This window comes from Falco punctatus, assembly GCF_963210335.1.
Source record: "Falco punctatus genome assembly, chromosome: 2".
NCBI classification, from domain to species: Eukaryota; Metazoa; Chordata; class Aves; order Falconiformes; family Falconidae; genus Falco; species Falco punctatus.
The window spans coordinates 7,427,851-7,450,509 of NC_137581.1; the positions used below are offsets into that span (position 1 = coordinate 7,427,851).

The following is a 22,659-nucleotide window of genomic DNA, read 5'->3' on the forward strand; positions in this document are numbered from 1 at the left end:
CATAAGCAAAAGGTATGTGTGTAAGTCCCAGGCAGAAATTTATGAGACTACCAGAAGTAGTGAGCCCTTGCCTTCTATTCTGGTCCTGCCCACACAAAACTGTTACGGTCTCTTTTTTTTTTTATCATGCTGAATTTGAAAGTTACCTATATTCTATTAATCTTGTCTTTTTTTCATGGTGATTCAGCACTCCTCTGGAGATTAAAAGACCTGGATTAAAAAAATTAATACCCTCGGGTTACTCTCCTGTTCCCTCTGCTCTACTAGAACTGGACTGTTGTATGGCCAGGAATGCAGGGCTGGCTGGATAAGGAAGGAAGCCGAGACAGAGAGCGAGCTTGATTTGTGATGTTGTGGCCTGACTGAGAGAAAGTAGACCTGGCTTCCTGCTTCTGCTTGTTGTGACATTGCTTTAAGAGTCATTCTGTGAGATGGGTGGTTCAATCCTTGGTAGTGCAGCCCTAGAGAGGGTTAAAAGTGAACCAAGTGTAGCCTTCAGACTGTCATATTTTGGTAAAGAAGGGGATGTGAATTTGAATCCACTTGGGTTAAGTGATTTTTGGGGGCTCTGGTTTGGCTGCTTCCTGGGTATGTGCTCTGTCATTGAGCAAGACAGAGCAAACACCTTGCATAGCTATGCTCTTAAAGAATGAGCCACTCCTGCAAAACTGAATACCTGTTCAGGGACAAGCATATACTCCATACTCCAGCCTCACAAACTGAACTCCTGATTTTGCTACCTGTGTCTGAGAAACAGACAGGTGCCCTTTTAGGCTCCTTGCATCATAGTGCACCTTGGTTTTTGGTGACTGAATGCTCTGTTTGGATCTGGCCATAAGTATTCAGTTGAAGTGGTACCTGTTGGGGGAAAAGACTGGGTTTTGCATGATAATGAATCATAGAATCATTTAGGTTGAAAAGACCTTTGAAATCATCAGGTCCAACCATCAACAAACCATGTTGCTAAGTGCTGCATCTATGTGATTTTTTAATTTTTTTTTAAATTCCTCCAGGGACAGTGATTCCACCACCTCCCTGGGCAGCCTGTTCCAGTGCTTCACCAGCCTGTTGGTGAAGTTTTTTTTCCTAATATCCAATCTAAACCTTCCCTGGTACAAGTTGAGGCTGTTTCCTCTTGTCCTGTTGCTTGTTATCTGGGAGAAGAGACTGACCCCCACCTGCCTACAGCCTCCTGTCAGGTAGTTGCAGAGAGCAATAAGGTCCCCCCTGAATCTCCTCTCCAGACTAAACACCTCCAGTTCCCTCAGCTTCTCCTCATAACACTTGTAGTCCAGACCCTTCACCAGCTCCGTTGCCCTTCTCTGGACATGCTCCAGCCCAAAACTGAGCACAGTATTCAAAGTGTGGCCTTACCAGTGCTGAGTACAGGGGGATGGTCACTTCCCTAGTCCTGCTGGCCAAACTATTTCTGATACAAGCTGGGATATGCTTGGCCTTTGCCGCCTGAGCTCGCTGCCAGCAGTCAACCAGCAACCCCAGGTCCTTTCCTGCCAGGCAGCTTCTCGGCTGCTCTTCCCCCAGCCTGTAGCACTGCATGGGGCTGTTGTGACCCAAGCGCGGGACCTGGCACTGAGCCTTGTTGAAGCTCATGCAGTTGGCCTCGACCCATGGATCCAGCCTGTTCAGATCCCTCTGAAGAGCCTGCCTACCCTCAAGCAGATCAGTACTTCTGCCCAACTTGGTGTCATCTGCAAAGTTACTGAGGGTGCACTCAATCTCTTCATCCAGATCATCAATAAAGATATCAAAGAGAACTGGCCCCTATACTGAGCCCAGCCCAGCAGTGCAAACAATCTCATGAGTGAAGGTTTCATGGCTGATAGACTTCCTGTTATTCTTGCAATTTAATATCACTATTAAGGAGGATTGCCGATGCTTACTGTTTCAGCTGAGCCAGAATGAACCTGCTAGGAGATAAAATATTGATATGATGGGGCTATCCATTAAAACAATGTTATGCATGGGAAGATGAGTGATTTCCCTCTTAACAGGGAGCAACAGTAAGCTTTTTTTTTTAATGCATCTATTAAAAAGCCCAATAGTAACTCTGAAATAAAAACTTCATTGCAAAGGTTAAACTAATTACAGTGACTGAGAAGAGACCTGATTCTGACTAGTCTATCTGCAGACATTAGGTTAGCTTTTTTTAACTATTTTGATTTTTAACTTATCTGGAAGTGGCCAAAGTACGTTTTCTTCCACCTTCCTGTTTAGCTTATGTATTGTTTCTATAACTGTAGGACCCTTTTATATATTACGCTTAAATACAAAAAAGGTATTCTCATTCCTCTGGCACCTGATTTCTGCTGGTAATTGGATTCTGTGTGAAACCCTGTTTTCAGGTAGGTGTGTGCCTCAGTTACTGGAACAAGGGCTGGATTAATTGACGCAAGCTTTCTTAGTAGCCTTCAGATTACATCAATTATTAGGTGGATAATTTTAGCCTTAAAAACTTGCACAAGTGAGTGTCTAAGGCAAGCGGTTAGTCAGTCATCTCATGAGAAAGGATGGCCAAAGGGCTTGTTTTGTTCACTGGCTCTCTGTGCACATACTCTGAGCTGTAGTTACAAGCCCTGTTTAACTGAAAAGTAGGGGGCTGCAGTGACAAATTGGAGTGATTTAGGTGAGTAAGGGATGATTTTGTTTCCCACAGCTACTTGTTTATACAGTTAATTGTGTCTGAGAATGATGGAATGCCTTTTTTAACATTGTGTGATCTCAGTTTTGTGTTGGGCTACAGGCAGAGCTGCTCTGGTGAAGCTGAGATCAGTGGCCTTCCTCAGGGGAGGCAAAGATGATGTAAAATGTTGTCCATTTTATTTCACATTTTTGTGTTCAACATGTGCCCCAAAGCTGGATTATGTACCCTCCTGCAGAGGAAATGTGCTGCCACCAGTGACCTGAGCAGTGTGCTGTGACAGTGCTTTAGAGCAGATCAAAGGGCTGCATAAAAGGGGCAACCTATTAACCCATGGGTTTGTAGTTTTACAAACAAAGTGGAGGACAGTCAGTCTGTCCATGATGGTGGCTGCCCTTGCTCAACTGGGTCATCACCTTGACTCAAATGAGTGAGAGTGGGGACTCTTTAATTAGAGTCACAGGGATGCAATGGATACTGACTAATGGATTCCTGTAACAATGAGATAAAAATGACCAGAGAAGTCATGTGGACAGGCTTTGAAATAAACCTTTTTACCTTTTTCAAAGTTTCTTCAGAAACTGTATTCTTATGAGTCTTCCAGTTGGCATCCAAGACTGAAACTGCTCTACAAACTGTCTTATTATTAGCTCAGCAGATTGAGCATTAGTCATAGTAAGTTAGCGTAAGTATTTGAATGCAAATCCATGTTTGCTATTCGTAGCATGAATTTCTTTGCATCAGTGCTGCTAGCCTCTTAATAAAGTCCTCTTGTTAGATAGAAAGCCTGTGTTAGCAAAGAATCAGAGCTACACAGTAACTGTGTAAACTGCAGCTCAGTTCTTTGCTTTCATATAGAAAAGATTATCTAACCAAGATGCAGGAAGTGTGTCACTTCCCAGTAGCCACTGGTAGGAAATACTTGTTAATCTCACTGTTCTGCACACTTCCATCCTTGAGTGGTACAACTTCAGAACAGAGTGCTAATTAAAAAGAACTTGCTAAATGGTAGGAAGGCAAGGAAGCATGGTAGAGGTGGGATAGTTCCCCTGAAGTCTCTACAATATTTTCGTTGGGGGCATTGCAACTTTGATTTGCTTAAGGCTAGAATTTGGTAAAACCAAGAACAATAAATTTTACAACGGGGATTTTTATCAATTCCACAGCACTGTTCTTCGACCACCCATATCAAGGGAATTAATGTATTCCTACAAGTACAAGAAAGACTTTATGAACACCTGATTAGGAAGAAAACAAAGTAAATCACAAGTTGTGTGATTTTCAGAGGGCTATAACTGCTCACAGAATCTGGGATGGTTTTTAATGCAAAGAGGAGGGGAATGTAGGGTTAGTTGCCTTTTTGAAATTCCAGTAGCACAAGGAAAATTATAAACCAGGCAGATACTCCTTTTGTTACCATATTTTTGTTGGGGGGGACAGGGGAGTTCCTTTCAGTTTTCTTATATGTACAAGCATCTAAGTGAAGGAAATCCTAAGTTAAATGAGGGAGAAGTATACTCGAAGCACAGTCTGCCTGGGGGAATTCTGCTACTTTAGCCTTTTAAAATAATTTTTGGTTTGTCTCTTTTATTTTAAGAACTTCCTAGTACATAACAAATGTTTTTGTTTGACTTGCATCAAGAAACAATGCTCATTGGCCTGGTGCAGGGAATGCCAAACCTCAAACTAGAATATATATATTTTTTGGAAGAGTGGTGCAGGGGAAGAAAAGGAAGAAAACCAGCAGCTCCTGGTTCTATGCAAATGTTCTCTATGGGGCACTGCATTTGAGAGGAAAAGCAGGTGTGTTTCCCGCTCTGCAATAAAAGTATATGAGAAGGGAATGGAAGTGCTATTGGCCCATTCTCACTTTTATCTTCCATACTGAATCTGTGCATTTAAGATGGCAAGTCTCCAGAAAGAAAGGGTGAGCACTCCTTTCCTGTAAAATGAAAGGAAGCCATTGACATTTTCACAAAACCTTTTTAAGGAATTAATCACTTGCATGGTAAGTTTAATGGCTTTTGTGGGGAGATGATCTTATGGCTGTTTCTTCTGGAACTTCCTTGCTAGGATTTGAATCTGTCTTGTAATTATGTTGGGAAAATATTCAGAAAGAGCTAGCTCTTAAATGCAGAAGTGTCGGATAATCTCCTGACCATACTTATGATTCTTTGGTCCCACCGGGTAATCAGTTTGCCTCTGACCTGTCTTAAACATTTTAGTGTTTTACTTAAAAGTCTTTTCAAACAAGACATAAAAACAATCTCTTAAGCTGGACCCTGTGTAGGTCTAATGCCAATGCTGACATGAAGAATGAGAAAGTGACAGCAGGAGCTTGAGTCCTGTGAGCCCCTCCACTTCTGCTTTTGGGGGGTGTCTAGTCCCTCAGTAAAGGGAGGTGGGAATAATTTACACAATAGGCAGCGCTCTGCCTTCAGCGATCCAGAGGACTGAGCCACCTTCATTATTATATTTCAAGTCCCTTAGCCTTAGAAAATATTTTTTTACTGTAACTCTTGATTAAAAGAATTAGCTACTAGAAGACTGGAGTTGTCGCAAAAGAACTGTTATTAGTTCAAGCGATATGCCTGTTGGGATTTAACCACAACAAAGTGCCAATGGTATGATGTGCAAGGAAATACAACTGGATTTGAAGAACCTCAGATTTTATAATGAGATCTGCTGATGTTATTGATATTGACCTGCTGGAATCTTTAGTTCTTTTTTTTTCTTGAGTAGTTTTATACTTATGGTAATGTGAAATAAATAGTAGGGCATCTATAGTTAGTCTGACAAACAGTGGTCACAAGGAAAAGAAAAATCTAGGTGTGTTTCTCTGAGGCTTCTCTTTAATTTACGTGCCTTTTATTCCAGAGACCACATCCTCTTGAAACCACTGGCCTAATGATTGTATACCATAACAGGTACAGAGATTGACATTCTTAGGCACTGCTGCCAATATCCAAGCCCTGTGAAAGAAAGGCAAGCTGCCATACATGATTAGAGGGATTAGGCCACAACCAAAGCAAAACTCTTTTCTTTTCCAATTTTTAGTTGTTAACTTTTATCCTCTTTCTTTTATTAACATTTTGCTCTCTTGTTCAGAGTAAATTTTGTGTAAAACAGAACAATTGCCTGTATAGCCTTCAAAGTGATGAAGGTCTTGCCTCCTTACCAAACATGAGTAAAATCAAATTGCAGGCAGAGTCGTGTGGACCAGCAAAATGTTCCTGGAGAAAAACAGGCGTTTTGTCAAGTGCTTGTATTATTTTAGCAGCATTTCTTCCTCTTCCAGCTGGCTGAAGATCATTATATAAGGCTGTCAGTGAGAGTATTTTAAGATTGCAACCATTTTGCAGGTTAAAACCAACAATGATCATTTTGGTACTATTGAGGAAAGGTGAAGCGTGAGCAAGGCTTGTTAGGTATCATGTTTGTAATTTTTTTTTTCCCCATTGTAGCTGTTTTGAGCGGTTATCTGGTCCTGTAATTGCAGATAGGTAGATTTTTTTCCCTTAACTGTATTGTAAGGAATATTGCACAGGAGAACACATCGGTTTATTACTGGAATAAAATGAAGCATTGCTGTGTTTGTAAGAGCATCTTCAGTGTTGCCTTATTATAGATATCCCCACTTCTGCAAAGGTCCCTGTTCCACCAGCTCTCCACAGCTAGCTGGATAAGAACTTCTCTACCTCCCACTGACTAAACATACATGTTGGCAAATACTCTAAGTTAATCTCTGAGCCTGTTGGTAATATGATCTGCTGTGTGCACTTAGCTGTTATAATTTTGAAAATGTTCTGATAACACCTCTTGAAAGAGCAGCTGGATTGGCTACAGATATGCATATCTTGCTGGATAATATATTCCCTTCTGCCCCTTCAGGAAATAAGATGACAACAGGGCTTCTTGGGTTGTTCACATCCTTACTGTTGCAGGCAGCCATGTTCAAAATGCTCTTGAATGATGAATTAAGTCCCTCTTGAAGGTAATAGCTTTTCTTTCTCCACTACTACAGAAATCCGTAATCCTCTGATCTTCCTCACAAATATGTTCATGACCATCTTAAACTATTTCTGCTTGTGCCAACACTGGAATTTATCTTAATTAGCTGTTCTCCCTTCATGGGATTTGCCTCATGTATTTACAGAAAAATTATGTTCTCTAAACCTAGGGTGGTGCTGAATTACTGTGACTGTACTGCTTAAATGTCAGTGGAGAATCAAGTTTGTTCAGGAGAGTGCGATGATTTGTTTGGTGGTTGTTTTTGCAAAGCTGTAGCTTGTAGGGCTTGGTCAGAGGTATTGTTACTGCCTAATGTGACTTCTCAGGGTGGTAGGGGCCAATTCTGCAAAGCTTTTTGCTCTTAGTGTTCTTCTTGGCTTCCTTGCTTCAGAATAATAAACCTTTATTTCCTGAGAGTGGGTGTAGGCCAAACTTAAGTTACTTCTGAGAATGAATTTTTCTGCAGATGCAAATTGTTATATTACACAATTACATTTATCTGTCTTCCTCAGCTTCCTGTTGCCTTATGTCTGGACCTCCAACTCATCCTCGTTGCTAGTGCTGGTATGTTGTAGCAGTGGAGAAACGAAGTTAGGAAAATGTGTAGCTTTAAATGCATAAAATCAATCCCTCTCATTTTTAAGAGCCAATAGGTTGCTTGGAACTGAATACTTTAGGGGATGGAGATGTACACAGATGAGTCACTGATCAGCCAGGCCTGCAGGGTAATTGTTTAACTGAAGGAGCTGGCACAAATAGGGGTGCGAAAGCAGCCAAAAGTGTAGGATTTGCTGTCACCCTCTTCCTCTTGTTAGAAAGGCACTGGCTTCGAGACAGTTTCTCTGGAGCAAAGCTCTAGCTGCTTAGGTCTACTGTACAAGGAGCACTTGAAAAGTAATTTTGCAATGTAAATTTAGGACATTATGAGGTTTCTGCGTGCAAAAGGAAATCTTGTTGATTTGAATGGAACAGCTGACTCTGGGGTTCTGCTGTTTGTTTTGTGATCCTGTTGATGAACTTAAATGTCAGCCATGCAAACTACTCCAACCTCTTCCTTGCCTCTCCTCATTACACCCTATAGATATACACTGAGTAAAAACTTTAAAATCTAAACCACGGTTGTGGTACCTCTTAATGTGATCTCTCATAATGTTTGGAATGCAGTATTTGAATAAACATTCCTCTTTTATACTTGGGAGATAGAGGTAGGGGGCAAACAGCTTTCTATAGAGTAAACAAGTTTGTGGACAAGGTTGTCTTTCTGTTATGACTTGTGTTCTAGAAAAATGTAAAGCCTTACTTAATGGAATCAAGGTGTATAACTGCCTGAGAGGTTTTGAGAAATTTTTAAAGATAAAATTTTAGGATAAGTGTCTGGCCTAAAGCATTTGGAATTTGTGAAATGCTTAAGAGTGCGTGTGTGAAACTACCCTTTGGGTTGTCTTTCTGTTTCTTTTGTTGCCAAAACTTAGAAGCTTTCAGGCATGAGTTACATAAAACATAATTTCAGATTCCTGTTTATTACAGGGATTAGAAGTCTTCTATGAAAGGGAAGATTTTTTTGTGTGGTTTCACTTGAATTTAAGGTTTAAGGAAAAATTCATGCCAAATATCCTAAGACTCACAAATGTTAGTCTATAGCATGACAGCCTTTCTCCAGAAATCAGTCAACATGGTATTTCTATCAATTTCTGTGATTTAATCAGTCTGATGTGGATCTTTCAGTCTTATTTCAAATTTAGGTCTGAAAACTTTCCTGGCAAAGGAAAACTTCCCATTGAACTTGCAGTGACACCAAACTAACTGTTGTGACCTCTCAGTTTTTTGGCATGTGTAGGGGCTTTTAAGAGAAAAAAATTGCCAAAAAAGAAATCAAAAGAATTGAGCTTGGGGTGGTAATAGTGGGTGCCTTGAAGTGGAGGAAGGCATTGATTATTTTTACTTTTTTAATTTATTTTTTTAATTAGCCTTAGGTTTTATAACAGGTGGTATACTTAAAGCCAGCAGTTTTTACAGTCTGTGCTTGGAATCAGTGCTAACAATCTTTTGCAGAAAGCTAGCCTGGCAGCAGTTTGTATTACTGGGTCTCATGATGCTGGCAGAGTACACCACACACCGAAAGAGTTTTTTTCTTAGTTATGCAGATGACTAAAAGCTGCTCTGGTTTGTTTGTGACTGGCATGGTTCCAGCAGCTAGAGATTTGTTATCATAGTGATATGTGATACAATTTGCACTATATGGATGATACACATTAAGGGGGTGGGTGGGAGCCCCAACTGATTATTGCTAGTTTTCTCAGCTGTTTATCCAGTGAGATCAGAGGCCAGTTTTTCAGGTACAGACATGTTTTAGCTGAAACATTATGTTTCAGGGTCTCAGCTGCACTACTCAGGACTGGAGAAGCTCTTTATCATAACCTAGGGTGGGAGCAAAACCAACTAATATGATGCCATGTGGATCTGAATACAGTTGATGAGTGCAAGTGGATCAGAATTCATGTAGGATTCTCTGAAGCACTGGGAGGGGAATGCGCCTCATTTAGATGTGGTATGCTAAACTTGGCAAAACACAGCTTTGTGAACTGTGGAGCCATGTTGTATGGTATCGACAGGTGGAAAAAAAATAATGATTAAGAGCCTACCAGGGTAGGTGGTGTCTTGCACCTGATGGAAAACAAAGTGGGAGTGCAACCTTAGTTGCAGAAACTGCTCTACAGAATGAGGGTAGCTGGGAAGTTCAGTAGCAGCACAGCTTGCTGTGAGCTGTCACAGCCTGTCACAGCTCAGCCCTTGCAAACTGTTGCTCAGTTGGGAAGAACTGAAGTTCCTCTGCTGTTTTATTAATTTGAATGCTGTGAGACACTGTGAGGCTTGCAACTTGTTTTGTAAATGCTGTCCAACTATTTCTTACAGATTTTTAAATGAATCTAATAGACAATATAACACTTCTTTCCTCAACCTTCTTTAATTATAAAGACAAAGACATGGTAAGATACCATGCCTACAACAGCTTTCTCAAAACTTGATTGATCCGAGGCAAGAGACTTGCCCAATTCACAAGAAAAATCCTTGATAATGCTAGTTCACAGCTGTTCAGGTTTTGTGATTACAGCATAAGTTTCTATGCCTGTTGGCAGCTGTGCACATGCTGTTCAGTCAGCATCCAGGGCTTTGGATAAGTGCTGTGGATGCTGGATGTTATATGGGGTGGTGTGAAAAGTGTCTGCATGATAATCAAAACAGATATCATACTGTTCGTAAGCTGAAAGAGTGCTGTTTTAGATCCTCAACAAATTTAGGATTACGCTTGTTGGTGACCCTATAGTAAACACTTTTGACTTATGCCTAATTATAAAACTGTAGTTTTCTAAATATAAATAAAGCTACAGATGGGAGGTTGTTTAGGATACTGTTATATCAACCTCATGGAACAAAATCACAATGAGAATCATGGAGAAGACAAATATGGCAGCCAAACATAACCACATGCAAGAAGGCTGTTGAGCATTGGGGCTGGTGGGGGGATAATCAACCTGGCTGCATCTGCTTTCCACAGCTGTAAGAAATGCTGTTATCTTTAGAAATGAAGTTTCCCTTTGAGTAGTGCCAGTCCCAGTATCTTGTTTTAATCTCGTGGTTGAACACTGTGGCCAGGAAAGCAAGCATAATGACTTGTTGCATGATTTTATTGCTGTCAATACAGTGTCAGCATCCTGTGCTGCATGGCAGCATTGGGCTGCAAGGGCCTCAGGCAGATGTGCACACAAACCTGCAGGGCTGTGATGGTAGCTGCCTAGTAAAGAGACATCTCAAATAACATCTGCTTCTCTTCTGTCTCTCACTGGGTTTGTCGCTAGGGATGCTTCGAGTCTTACGTTAAATTCAAGCTATTTATTTAATTTTCTCTGGCTTCATTACATCTATGACGCTGTAACCCTGAGGCACTAAAAGGCTCGACTCTAGATACAGCTGACTCCCCACCCCCTCCCCATTAATTCCTCTGAGGGTTTTTTGAAGAAGAGGGTTTTGTCTTTGACAATTGGGATTGCCTTGTAAGTAAATAGTCCTCTGGAACTGTGGCCTATAAACCAGAAGCAAAACATTATTTTAAATTGCTGCTTGTAAATGCAGTTTGGTTTGGATAAATCCGTGGGGTTCATGTTACCACATGACTTCTAATTCCACATGCTGAAGATGGTTACGCAGAAATCATTTCACATTTGTTCTGTAGGACAGTGATTGGGCCTACATGGGTTCATATTCCTGACAAAATTATGCACTATTAGTGGTAGGTAAAATGTGAGTAAAAATTACACTTATATCTTGTAAATTAAGTTGTATTGCAACCCATGATGACCACAGATACCCTGACTTTCCTTCTCAAAGCAAGGGCTCACCCAAAGGAAAGGGAAATAACTCAGACGGTTCCCTTCCTCTTGATCTCGAGGTAACTAGTCAGAACAACATAGCAGTTGTGACTCCATCCAGCAGCTAACAGCAGCTTCTAGAAAGTTTAAAAGATTTACTGTAAGAAATTTGGCTTTGCAAACCTGGTACCTGACCTTTCAGTTAGTTGTGTTTTGGGGGAAAAAGTATTTTGGTCAAAAGCCTGTTATAGAATTCCCACTTGAGGAAGGGCTGAGGAAATAATCTCTTAAACCTGTTCAGAGTAGCGTGTGAGAAGCTTCTATGAGCGATACACTACTTTGTTACAAATGGAAGACAAAATCCTGCAGAAAGAGGCGTTGCACAATTTGAGAACACACCTCCTAAGTCTTGAACTGGAACATACAAATTCCTCTAACACATTCCCAGCCTCCTCCCATCTCATTGCTGCAACATGTTACACTTGGCAGGGTTCTGATGGCTTCCTCAGGGGTTTTCCTCCAGGGCTTGTAATGCCTGCTGCCTTTCTGATCTCCTAAAAGGGGTAAGGAGACTTTGAGGTCTTGGAGTGGGAAGATGGGTGTGGAGAGCAAAGCACACAGTTTGATAGGAATGGAATAGGGTCCAAAAGGTCAATGTGATAGGCGTTTTTTTTTGTTCTGTTTGATAGGTGACTTGCCAAATATGGTGTCCTAGAAATGTGCCAAGGATGAGTAAAACAGCATGACAAGCTTGTGAGTTTAAGCCCAAGTGGTTGGTTGTGGTTGGGTTTTTTCCCCTGTAAGTCTTCTGTCCCTGGAGTTCTGGCAATCTTTCTTTAAATAAACAAAATCCAACTTATAGCCCTTGTGAAGAGAGTTCATGGATGTGATTCAAGTCTGCGCTGGCAGGAGGTGAACGCTGCAGATGCATGTTGGGCTGCATCACTGTCCACAGCTTTGCTGTGAATCAGGACTGCAAGCAGCAGTGGATTTTTTTTCTTCCAAGATATCTGGCTTTTGTCTTTCTGTGTATGATAGCCATATACAAAATCTTCTTATGTGCTCTTGAATATGATGTTGATGATTAAACTTTAAATGAATGTGATAAGTGTCCTTGACATTTTTTTTGTTTGGTTTAGGGTTTTTTCCATTCCTTCTCCTCCAAATTGTTCTGCTGAATTAAAGGACAACTTAAAATGCACTTACTTTAAAATGTATCATTTGAATGACACTTGATTTTGGTTTAGGGTGTAAGTTGTCATATTGGAAATGAATATATTTTTATGGCCACCTTGTTCAAGAGACTTGTGAAACAGGTTTGACTTGAAGTGACCATTTGAACTTCACAAAGTAGTTTAATAACACTGAAAAACTTGTTTCTTTTAATTAAAAATGCATACATAATCTACTTCCCTGATCCCTGATCTTACAGCTTGTTCTTCCTTGTCTCTTTTTTTAGGGGATGTTTTGTTTGTTCTTAAACACTGGATATGCTGGGTCAATGAACTGTTACCCCAGGAAGCAGAGCTGAGAGGACAAGCTGAGAAGACTTCATTACGATGGCAAGCAGGAATGCAACACTTTACCAGAAGTCTCTCATCTAGGGAAACATGCATATACTGTACTGCAAGAAAGCAGCATTTGGGACTTTTTAAACCACTGACTGTAACCTGGTCCAGCTTTCTGGGTGCCTGCTGAAAGACTTCTATACCTTTTAAGCAGACTACAAGACTATCCTTGGCAGGATTTAAGATCTTCCTGGACACTTTACCAGCCCCTACACACAACAAGATGATTGACCTAAGCTTCCTAACCGAGGAAGAGCAAGAGGCAATAATGAAGGTGCTGCAACGTGATGCAGAGCTTAAAAGAGCTGAAGAGGAGAGGGTCAGGTAAGGGATCTAGTGCCCTGGGTTGTCCTGGGAAGACCTACACAGTTCACATGCCGAGTTATTCAGAGCATAGGAGTAGATAAAAACAGTTGTTGTGGAGGGCTCCATATTCCATGGTATATGTGGTTTGGAGATTTTTACTGTGGACTCGATTTAGCATAGTCTCTGGATGAAATGCCTCTACCACACAAATGATTCATTACTGGCCAAAAGAATAACTGTTGATTTGGCCCCTTACAGTTTTCTAAGGGGCCAAGCACACCTGGTACACATCTGCCTTGATATGCATCTGGCTTGGTTTCCTCAGAAAAGGATTGGCAAGTATCAAAACCTCTGCAAGCTGAACTAATATGTGATGGGGGGGGATCTGATTCAAAAGGAGTATAATGCCCCAAACAAACAAAAGTCAGTATGGACGCAGTCAGCGGTGTGTCTGAATGATAAAGTTATACCTCAAATATGTGGAGCATTGGAGCTGTAGTCCAGAAGGCGTACCAACACTATGCTCCATTACCAAGAGAAGTCTTGCAATCTGTGGCTAAGGCAGAAAATTGCTCCCTGTTTTCTTTCTGGTGCCACAGACAAAGCAGTGTGTTTTTATTCTGCAGTGTTTGGTGTGCTGGGAGGTTTTCCTAGAGCTACTATTAGGGTAAATGGCATGAATTGAAATGCATGCATGGAGCGCAGCGTTGCCCAGGTGACTATGAGAAGGCCAACTGTAAATAGCAGTTGAATAGTGGTTTCAGCTAGCACAGCTAGCTACCTGCTCAAGAATGAGGATTTTTGTAAGTCAGCTTCTTTTTTTTTTTTTTTTTTTTTTTTAGAAGGAAAGTATCCATTACAGGGTACACAAAATAATGAGCTGCTGAATAATAAAAAGCGAAGCCTTAGATGATGAAAGGTCAAAGTGCTACAACACAAATACATAGATGTTTACGGGTCTCTGCTAAGGCAGCATCTTTCTCTCATTGATTCAGTATCTTCTCTAGGATTCTTTCTCATTGTGAGTTCTACATGAAGACATGTATTTCCTATTTAAATGTTTTAAAATGATTCCAACCATGATGCATCTATGATGTTTCTCTTCTGAGAAATATTTTTTGACAAATACCCCCTGTGTAGGTATACCCTATGCTGCAAACAGAACAGCAGCCTGCCACTTGCCCAAAGAGCAGTGTTCGTTTTGCTGAGTGTGCTTGTGCAGCCTTGAGGTCATTTAGTCAGCTTGTGGTCAGCATGTTGTTGAGTTATTCCTCTTGCTCCTTTCAAGAGCAATAAAGGGTAAACCAGTAGCTTTTCCTGCTTAAAAAGGCTTCTCCTCCCAAGGCATTTGCTTCACTGAAGGCAAAAAATCATTACAGGGAATGTTCCCACTTCCCCCCGCTCCCCCCGCCCCCCCCCATCTTAATGCAACTGGAGATGTTTTTGCTATATAGTTTTGTCTCCTGCTTCAAAAAAGCAGAAAACTGACTTTGCTGTAGCAGAATGGGCATTTTCTTTTCTTTAGGTTGAAAAACATTGGTTTGGAATGGTACATCGGTGCCAGATTTGAAAGTGCTCAGGGAAAGTAATTGTAGATGCAAGTTTGAAAGCAGTATCTGGGGGAAGGAACAGAAAATAAAAAAAGCCATTCTCAGTAGTGGTCTGAAAGGGCTGTCAACAAGTATTTTTGTCTGAATAACTTTGCTTTTGCTACTTGTAATTCTAGTTCAAGAGGGTGTGGTAGAAAATGCAAGGGACTGCAGGTTGTAGCAGCCTGTAATCAGCATGTTGGTTTCTACATTAAAGTGTCTTTTCTGGTTTCTGAATCTTATGACTTCTGAGAATCTGGAAGCTTGCATATGAAATTTATTTTTCTGCATAGATGTGGCACATGTTTTTTGTATATTATAGAGTAAAACACTACCTGAATTATATTTCCACCGAAGGAGATGCAATATTTTAGTTTGCATTCTACACACCTGGAAGATTCCAAGAGCTGGGATAGGATGTCATCATATGAACATCATAGCCTGACAAAGTGTTGTTTGTATGTGTATATAATGGAGGTCTTTTAATGTAATCTTTTTCCCTCTAGAAGAAATTCTGAGGTTTGAAAGGTGTTCTAATAATCTGTGCCATGTGCCTGGAGTGTGGACAAACTGGTAACATGACAAAATCCTCTTTGAGCAATTTCCTAGTGGAATTTTACAAATCACCTGACGGAGACCTTTCTCAGCTAACAGCTCCTAATATTGCTTATCTGTAGTAAAACTGAGCTGATTAGACTGGCTCATGCAGCCTCCATAGGCAGTCTGCTTTAATTCTTGGGTTTTTTTAGTGCTTTAACAGGTGTTTGCCCTGTCCTCAGGCTCCTTGTGTTGGTCTGAATGGGCCTGATAGTTTTGGGAACAGCATACCTGCTTTATCTTTGAGCTCTGCTGAGGCCTGTCCCAAAGGAAAGGGGATATTGACATTCTCTTTTCGTGGGTAAAGGGTGATGAAAGAATCTGAGATGACAAGGTGGTGTGATGCAAGGAAATTAAAAGACCTTGCACTAGGAATAAAAAAGGATGCAATAAGATGGCTCTTTCTGCTTCATTACCCCAGGAGCTGCTGCCAGCCTCTGAATGGCAGCCCTGCCGGAGAGGGGGAAAACAGCATATAATGGAAGAGCAGAGTGACAGCTTGTCAAGAGCTTTTCAGAATATTGCTGACTTATTTATTTTGTTGTCCTCGTTCCTGTTCAGGAATCTCTGATATACCCTGCTCCAGCTGAGTTTCAGGTATTGAACAATGAGTGGGCTAAGTACATAACTGAATTTCCTGGCAGTAGCTTCAGCATAGCTCCTAACTCTTTGTACAGTTGTGTAGTTCAGAATTAACACAGTTTGGGGCCCTGCCTGGACACAGGAATGTGGAACAGAAATATTCCTGTCTGGAGTTCTGGTGTGTGGTTGGGTGAGTCTTCTGTGGTGGAGCGGCTGACCCCTGGCACCAGCGTGTCTGAGGCAGAAAGCTGTTGTGGTCAACTTTGCAACAGGGTTCCCTGCTGTAGCTATCGGCCTTTCCCAGCAGCACCTCCTGGCAATGCTGTCCTGGGCTGCGCTTGGGATTGTTTGCTTGTGTAAACTGAAGGAGGGTAACGATAGGGGAAATTCTGGTGTGGAGCTGTTTGTGTGGTGGGTGGTGGCTGCTCTATGCCAAACGCCTTTAATACATACATTGGTGTGGCACTGCAAAAAAAAAAGTTTCAGAGGTCTGAATGCTACATACACTTAACCTTTCTCAATGCTCAGTGGGAGTGTGTGGCTGTTGAAACCCTAGTGTAGTTGTTTTTCTGATTCTGGTCAGCTTTAACAGATATCCTTTTCAGTCTCTTTTCAAGGCAGTTTTACTTATAAGGTAGACTGTCAGAAGGAAGGCTTTTTTCTGTTTTTTGTTTCTCAGGATGGGATATATTTAAGGTATTGGGGTGAGCTGAATATTGGCATTGGGGGAACTGGACTTACTACTATGGTGTGAAAATGACATTCAATGACTGTCATGAGAATACATTCTTAATACCTTCATAAAATACTTTTCTGTTAGATGGAACAGTTTTGAAAGTGTGCTCAACAGAGGCAAGCTCTCAGTGGAGACGGTTTTGAACATGGGTGCCAGTTCAAGTTTAAAGGGCTGATGGAAGATAGAAAAGTTTAGAGGTGCTGTCAAAGCTAACCTTGTTTCTGAAAAGAATTGCCTATTTTATCCTACTGTGCCTCCAGAGTATTTCTTCCAAATGTTCTAGAAATTTTCAAAACGTATCCTCAGTATCCACTCAAATGATTGTCAGCTTGGTAGTGCCTGGGCATAGTTAGGTAACCAGGCGCCAGTTATAACTCCATAAATTTGAAGTATCACTCTTTCTCATTGCCCTGTAATACTTAGGGACTCTTTCTAAAGCTAAATATCTGCAAAAATGTTCATTTTACCAGTCACCCACCCCTTTCTTATAAATTCCTTAATATCTATCATTTGCACTACTTCACGGTAAAAGTTTGGGTGTCTGTAAATGAATGGAAAAATAACATGTGGAATTGGTGTGGCTTACAGGCAAGGCAATAGCGCAGTATGTTTGTATGAGCTCTACGTTCTGTCTGGACCGGTAAACAGAATGGCACTTTGTCTAACTGAGGTCTCTTAGGCTGGCCATCATCCCTTCTATTTCGCATTGAATTTTTTTGAAAGTTTGCTTGGACTCTGGATGAGGGATGCCACAAATCACCGTTGTCTCTACATTTATTCCTAAGGATATGTTAAGATCCTGTCAGAGCATCCCTTCTAACAATATGATTCTGGAGTCCTATTCAGGGTACTGATGTTATCTTTAAGCCTTGGCGGATTTAAATTAATCTATTAATAAGCAAGTGTGACTAATAAGTAAATAAAGCCTACAATTCTCGTGGAGCTGATTTTAAAAATGCATAAAACCTAAACTCACTTTGCAGCGTATTTAATTCTTGTATTTTTAGGTCATACATGTGTGTCAACAAGGAGCTTGCTTGTAATGTGAGAAAAGCTTTTTAATCTGAAGTTATTGTAAGAGACTAAGAATTAGGTGGCTTGAACTCTTTCACTGAAAATTCAAACTGAGAGGTCTTAGTATCCCATTGTCAAACAGAATGTGCTCTCACACACTGCTCAGACTTACTACAGGAGAAACAGCGTGAGTTTCAATTAATAACAATTAATTTCTATTTTTGTAACTAGTTCTAAAATCACATACTTGTGTCTAGTGGCTGTACCAGGGACTTCTGATTAACTTTTAACGGGCTTACTTGTCAGTAAGTATAATGTGGTGATGGTCAAAGTGTATACGTGGGAGCGTGTGCTTGGAGATTACCTTCAGACAAATCTGGTACACCCTGTAATCTCTTTCCTCGTACTCATAGCTAAATGATTTCTTTCTAGCTGGGCAGATCTGTTGAAGGAGAAAGAGCTCCATCACATTGTGAACCACCTGGAGTACTCTCCCAAAGGAGCTTGAGGATAAGACTGTGCTTGCCTGCTGCTCATGCTTTCCTTCCATCTTTTGCTTGGCTTTGTGTAGTGGTTGCATGAGATCAAAGCAGCTCAGAGGCATTTCCCATTGCCAAAGACAGAGGGGATTCAGCACATCAATTCAGCAACAAACTTTTTTCAAATAAATGAAACTTGGTCTGTGTGTTGTCCTTTTTCTGCTTCAGCAATTTAAAATGGTATATTTGGGGATTGAAGTCCTTGGTTTAATGTGTTAATGGAGCAGGATTTTGGAGACATTTGGCAATAATCAAAAAGTCAAGTGGCACTCACATTGCTGATTTCTTGGGTATGTAAGTACCTAAATACACATAGATGAGAATGTTCCTCTTTGGGCCACCTGTCTGGGTGGAAAAAGATAATGTCATGCCTTTTGGATTGATTTCCCCTTATGAACATTTCTTAGCACCAAATGTGAAGTTCCAAATAATACTTTCTGTTCAGAAATAGAGCAATTTTATTCTCTAGGAAAATGTGCATGCCATTATGCTTTTTAAGAAAGCCAACTGACGTAAGAATGACTGTGAGTTCGGTGGGGAGGTTGGTTGCTGCTCTGCACAGATATAGTTCATATGACCCCAACCAAAACAAACCCACCCTATTCTAAGTGAACTCCTTTTTTGCCTGAGTCCTCCATTTATTGCTAGACAGACACACAAAAAAAAAAAGGAGGAAAAAAAAAAAAGAAAAAAAATTGTGTGTGTGTATATATCCTCCAGAAAGCTTTTTTGCATCCTCTGTGTTTTCTGCCAGTTTCATCAGACCAAAGTAACAGTGAACTACAGCCCACCTTGTGAAGAGTCAGTAAAAAAGCAGAACTCTTAGGACTGTTTTCATCTTAATCTTGTGAAGTAACTGGGGTTAAGGAAGATACCCTACTTACTGGTCTTAGTAAGAGACATGGCATTGGACTGAGAACTGGGCTGATACCTTTTCTTCCCAGTATTGATTGCTAACTTGTCAACTATTAGCAGAGGGATTATTTGACTGGATGATGCTTGTTTGGAACAGCTAGTGAAGCAGGGTAAGATGGAGTTTACTTTGTATGGTAGAAGAGTGTGCTTTAGGGAATAAGTGGATACTAATAAGGCTTTTTAACCTCTAAATTGAGTACTCCCTCAGGAAGTATGGTTTTCCTTACAGTACAAAACCTGTCTTGGTAAGATCTATCACTTGTTTGTACCTGGGACTGTGTTGCATTATTCAGTGCCAAACTGAAGCCTTTGGCTTCAGAGTAGGTTAGTCTTGATTTGGAGCTCACACAAAATCCTAAAATGCAACCTGTTCTTTAGCACAGCATCAATTTCATGGATATACTCTTACTGGTAGTGTGAAGCAAGCTATGATGCAGGCTTTTCTGCTCACTTAGAGGAGTTTGTGCATCCTGTGGGATGTCATTGGATCAGGGCTGTTCTTATGCTTCATACACGTACTTTTATAGGCTTTAAAATACTGGGAATACTGTGTTTGAGCAGAACCTGTGAATGAATGCACATACATTCTAGCAGCATCTCCCCAGATTCAGGTTGTTCTGTACCGCTGTCCACGCTGACTAATACCAAAGGTGTATTGTCACAGGATAGGTGTTCCTTCATTGTGAAGGTGATCTTGGTTCAGTTTGGTGTCTTCTCCCCGCCCCCCCGCCATGACAGGTTTACTTGGGTTGCGTATGAAGAGGGAGGGGAAGCCATTGGGAAGCCTCTATGCAAATCCTTTAAAACAAGCAGACAAACCAAGTAGTGGAAGGCTGTTATAGAAATGAAACAAGTGGAAGCTAATAGAAACTGAAGGCTGACAGACCTTGAAAGACTCCTACCTCCTGTTCTCTGTAGCCTCAACAGTCTTGCTACAGATTTTTCTGAATGGAATAAAGTCAAGCTTCATTGTACCAAGAAATGTCTAAACAAATTTACATATTCCCTGTGTCTGCCTAGGGAGTATCTAATTACATGATTTATAACATATTACTTTTAAGATGAACCTTACTTCAAACTTGACAGTGTAACTACTAATAGATGAGTAAGTCTGAGTGCTAACTGCAGGTGACAGTCTCCTCCATTTTCACATGCTTTTTTACTAACCTCAGTGCAGAATGTGTATATGTTTTAAACAAAACATGGGGACAACATGCCAGTCTGATGTCCCATGTGTGGCCATCTTCTAGGAGAGAAATGATGCATAGCAGGGTTAATCTAGCAATGTGTTGGGATAGTAGTTTTGGTTCCACATTCTGGTGAAGACCGTATTTCAATGGACAACAGAGCTGCCTGTTTTCACTTTTCATCTCCAAAATCAGTTGACTTGTCTCATACCTATGAGCATGTAATTCATTCATTTTAATGCTCCAGGTCTGGATGTGTCCGTCTTCGCTTCTGACTTCAGAATAAATGTCAGTTTGTCTTGTTTGTCATCAAGACTTGTGTTGACTACACCCTAGTTATTTCTCTGAGGATCCAAAAGCAAGATGCTAGCTGTGATTAATTTATCAGGCTATTGTTAGTAGACCTAACACACCCAGATTTCCAAATAGGCATATAATGGAAGAACATGCATGACTACAGACAGAACTAGACCACCTTTTTCTCATGTCTCCACCTACTTCTGCCTACCCAAAACCTTGCTATTCAGAGACCGCGGAGGCAGGAATCAAAGGAGGTGTTGCTGATGAGGTGTTTTGATGACAAGGATGGGGAAAGGTTGCATAACCCCATTAGTTTGCTTTATTCTTCCTAGTAGAGCCCTCGATCAGTTTAGAATTATATTGCTTAAACTAATCAAATAGTAACTGGTTTTTTTTTTTGTTTGAAAGTCATATGTGTGCAGCAAAAGTGCAAAAGAAATAATCAGTATTCTCTACTTGGGACTGCCCATTGCAAATGTTTTGGGTGTAGTTGTCTAACATGTCAGAGAACAGACTTTTCCTACACCTTATCTAGATATGTGCAGACTGAAGAGGCATGCTTGTGCAATGTAGCATGTTTAAACAATTACTCCTTTTGCCTTATAAACCTTTTATGGCTGTTTCCCACTCTCTAAGAAGAAGTAGACAAAAATCTAAGTGGCAAGTCGATACTTATAACGCCTGGTCTAATATCCTTTTTTTCCTGTTCTTCTAAGAGTGATACTACAAAAAGTTTATTTTGTGTGTCCAGAAAGTGACCCAGAACTGAAATTGTTTGCTGTCTTTTTGTTGGTTGGGCTTTGCTTGCAGCAAATAGAATTGAGAGTAAATTTTCAAAATTATCTCTCCTTTCACCTTCTCCACTCATTTGGTATTTCATTTGCAGGAGGGAGGTTTTGGAAGTGAATTTGTAGATAAGATGGTGGTATCAGGCTTCAAAAAGCCTTTGTTTTGCCACCAGTCACTGGGGTGCTTTTTCCATGTGTTCAGAATAAGGCATGTGAGATGCTAATGAATCTGTCTCTCTGAGCCAAATACAGACCCTGATTTAAACGCTGCTTAGTTTTGTCACGAGAAGTCCCAGAATGTGCTGCTACCATACACTCCTCTGTCTGACAAACTCAGTTTAAGCTGTCAGTTGAGGAATAAGGCCATAAAAGAAGTTAAGATGTCAGTTGTAACATCTTGCAAATTCTGTAGTGGTTTGTAGTATGGACTATGAATAAAGGGGGTACAGAGGAAGGAGTTAAGAGATGCTGAGGATGTAGCTGAACAGTTTTAGATACAGGTATATATTGGTAGATGGTTGTTTCAAAAAAAGAAACAGAAGTCATTATCACTTCGCCCTAACGTGCAATGAGCTATTACAATAGCCTCCAAAGCATAAGATAAACCGATCTGGATTTGCTGATAGGAAGACAGGGACTGATTATATCAGAGCAGATTTCCTGCCTTACAGTGGTACCATGTGATTTAGCCCACTATCAGATGTTCTGGAGGTGGGGAGAAACAACCCAGTTAATATGCATGCAGGTTTTCTGTTTGCCTGCAGAGTGCTGGACGTTACATTACAGTTGCTCTGTATGCCCATTCACTGTAATTCTGCATGTACTTAATGCCCTGGTGGATGAAAAATTTATCACCTTCCCATCAAAAATGTTTCGCCTAGGCGTAGTGGAAAAATCATGGTAAGTAATGGCCAAACTCAGGCTTATTTTAAAAGGATTTTAGAGTGAATTCCTTCTATCTCTGACCTTCATTTTCTTGAGTTTAATGGTCCTATAGAAGAAACAGGCACTAGCTTTATTGTAATTTTAGGCTGTTGCACTCTGAAAACTGCAACATAGGCAGACTGGCATTTTAACAGGCCACTGGGGGACTCCAGAATACATCCTTACATCATAAGTAAAGCCATTATTGCATTTTCTCCTAATTGCAAATTTGGCAACTGAGCCTGCAATCTGACTCTTTATCTGGATGCCTACTAGTTCTTTGGTCACCAAGAAGAAGAAAACATAATGACAACTTGGTTAGCCTTTTTGTTGACTGGGGAGCTAGTGTAGAATCAACTGTTGGCTTCTAATCCTGCTGTGGTGTGCTGGGAGGTGTATGCAGCAGTGGAAAACCGTGGCTGCAGTCTGATTTTTCCACAATACCTTTCAGGGTAAACCACAATCTAAATCTAATGCCTGACAGTGAAACAGGCCCATGCAGTGCAAGCAGTTTGATATTACTGCTAAGGCCTGCTCATAGTAGAGCCTGAGAATTCAAGTAGCATTGTAAAAATTC

General features: G+C 40.8%; 1 protein-coding gene across 8 annotated transcripts in view; it reads left to right on the forward strand.

Moving 5' to 3' along the window:
- SYTL2 (synaptotagmin like 2) overlaps positions 1 to 22,659 on the forward strand; it is a 64,978-nt gene that overhangs the window by 7,324 nt on the left and 34,995 nt on the right. For all 8 annotated transcript variants that reach the window (XM_080375875.1, XM_080375879.1, XM_080375878.1 and 5 more), the window contains exon 2: positions 12,497 to 12,929. In XM_080375875.1, coding sequence (XP_080232001.1) covers positions 12,829 to 12,929 — 101 coding nt within the window. In that variant the 5' untranslated portion in view covers positions 12,497 to 12,828. The remainder of the gene's footprint in view (positions 1 to 12,496; positions 12,930 to 22,659) is intronic.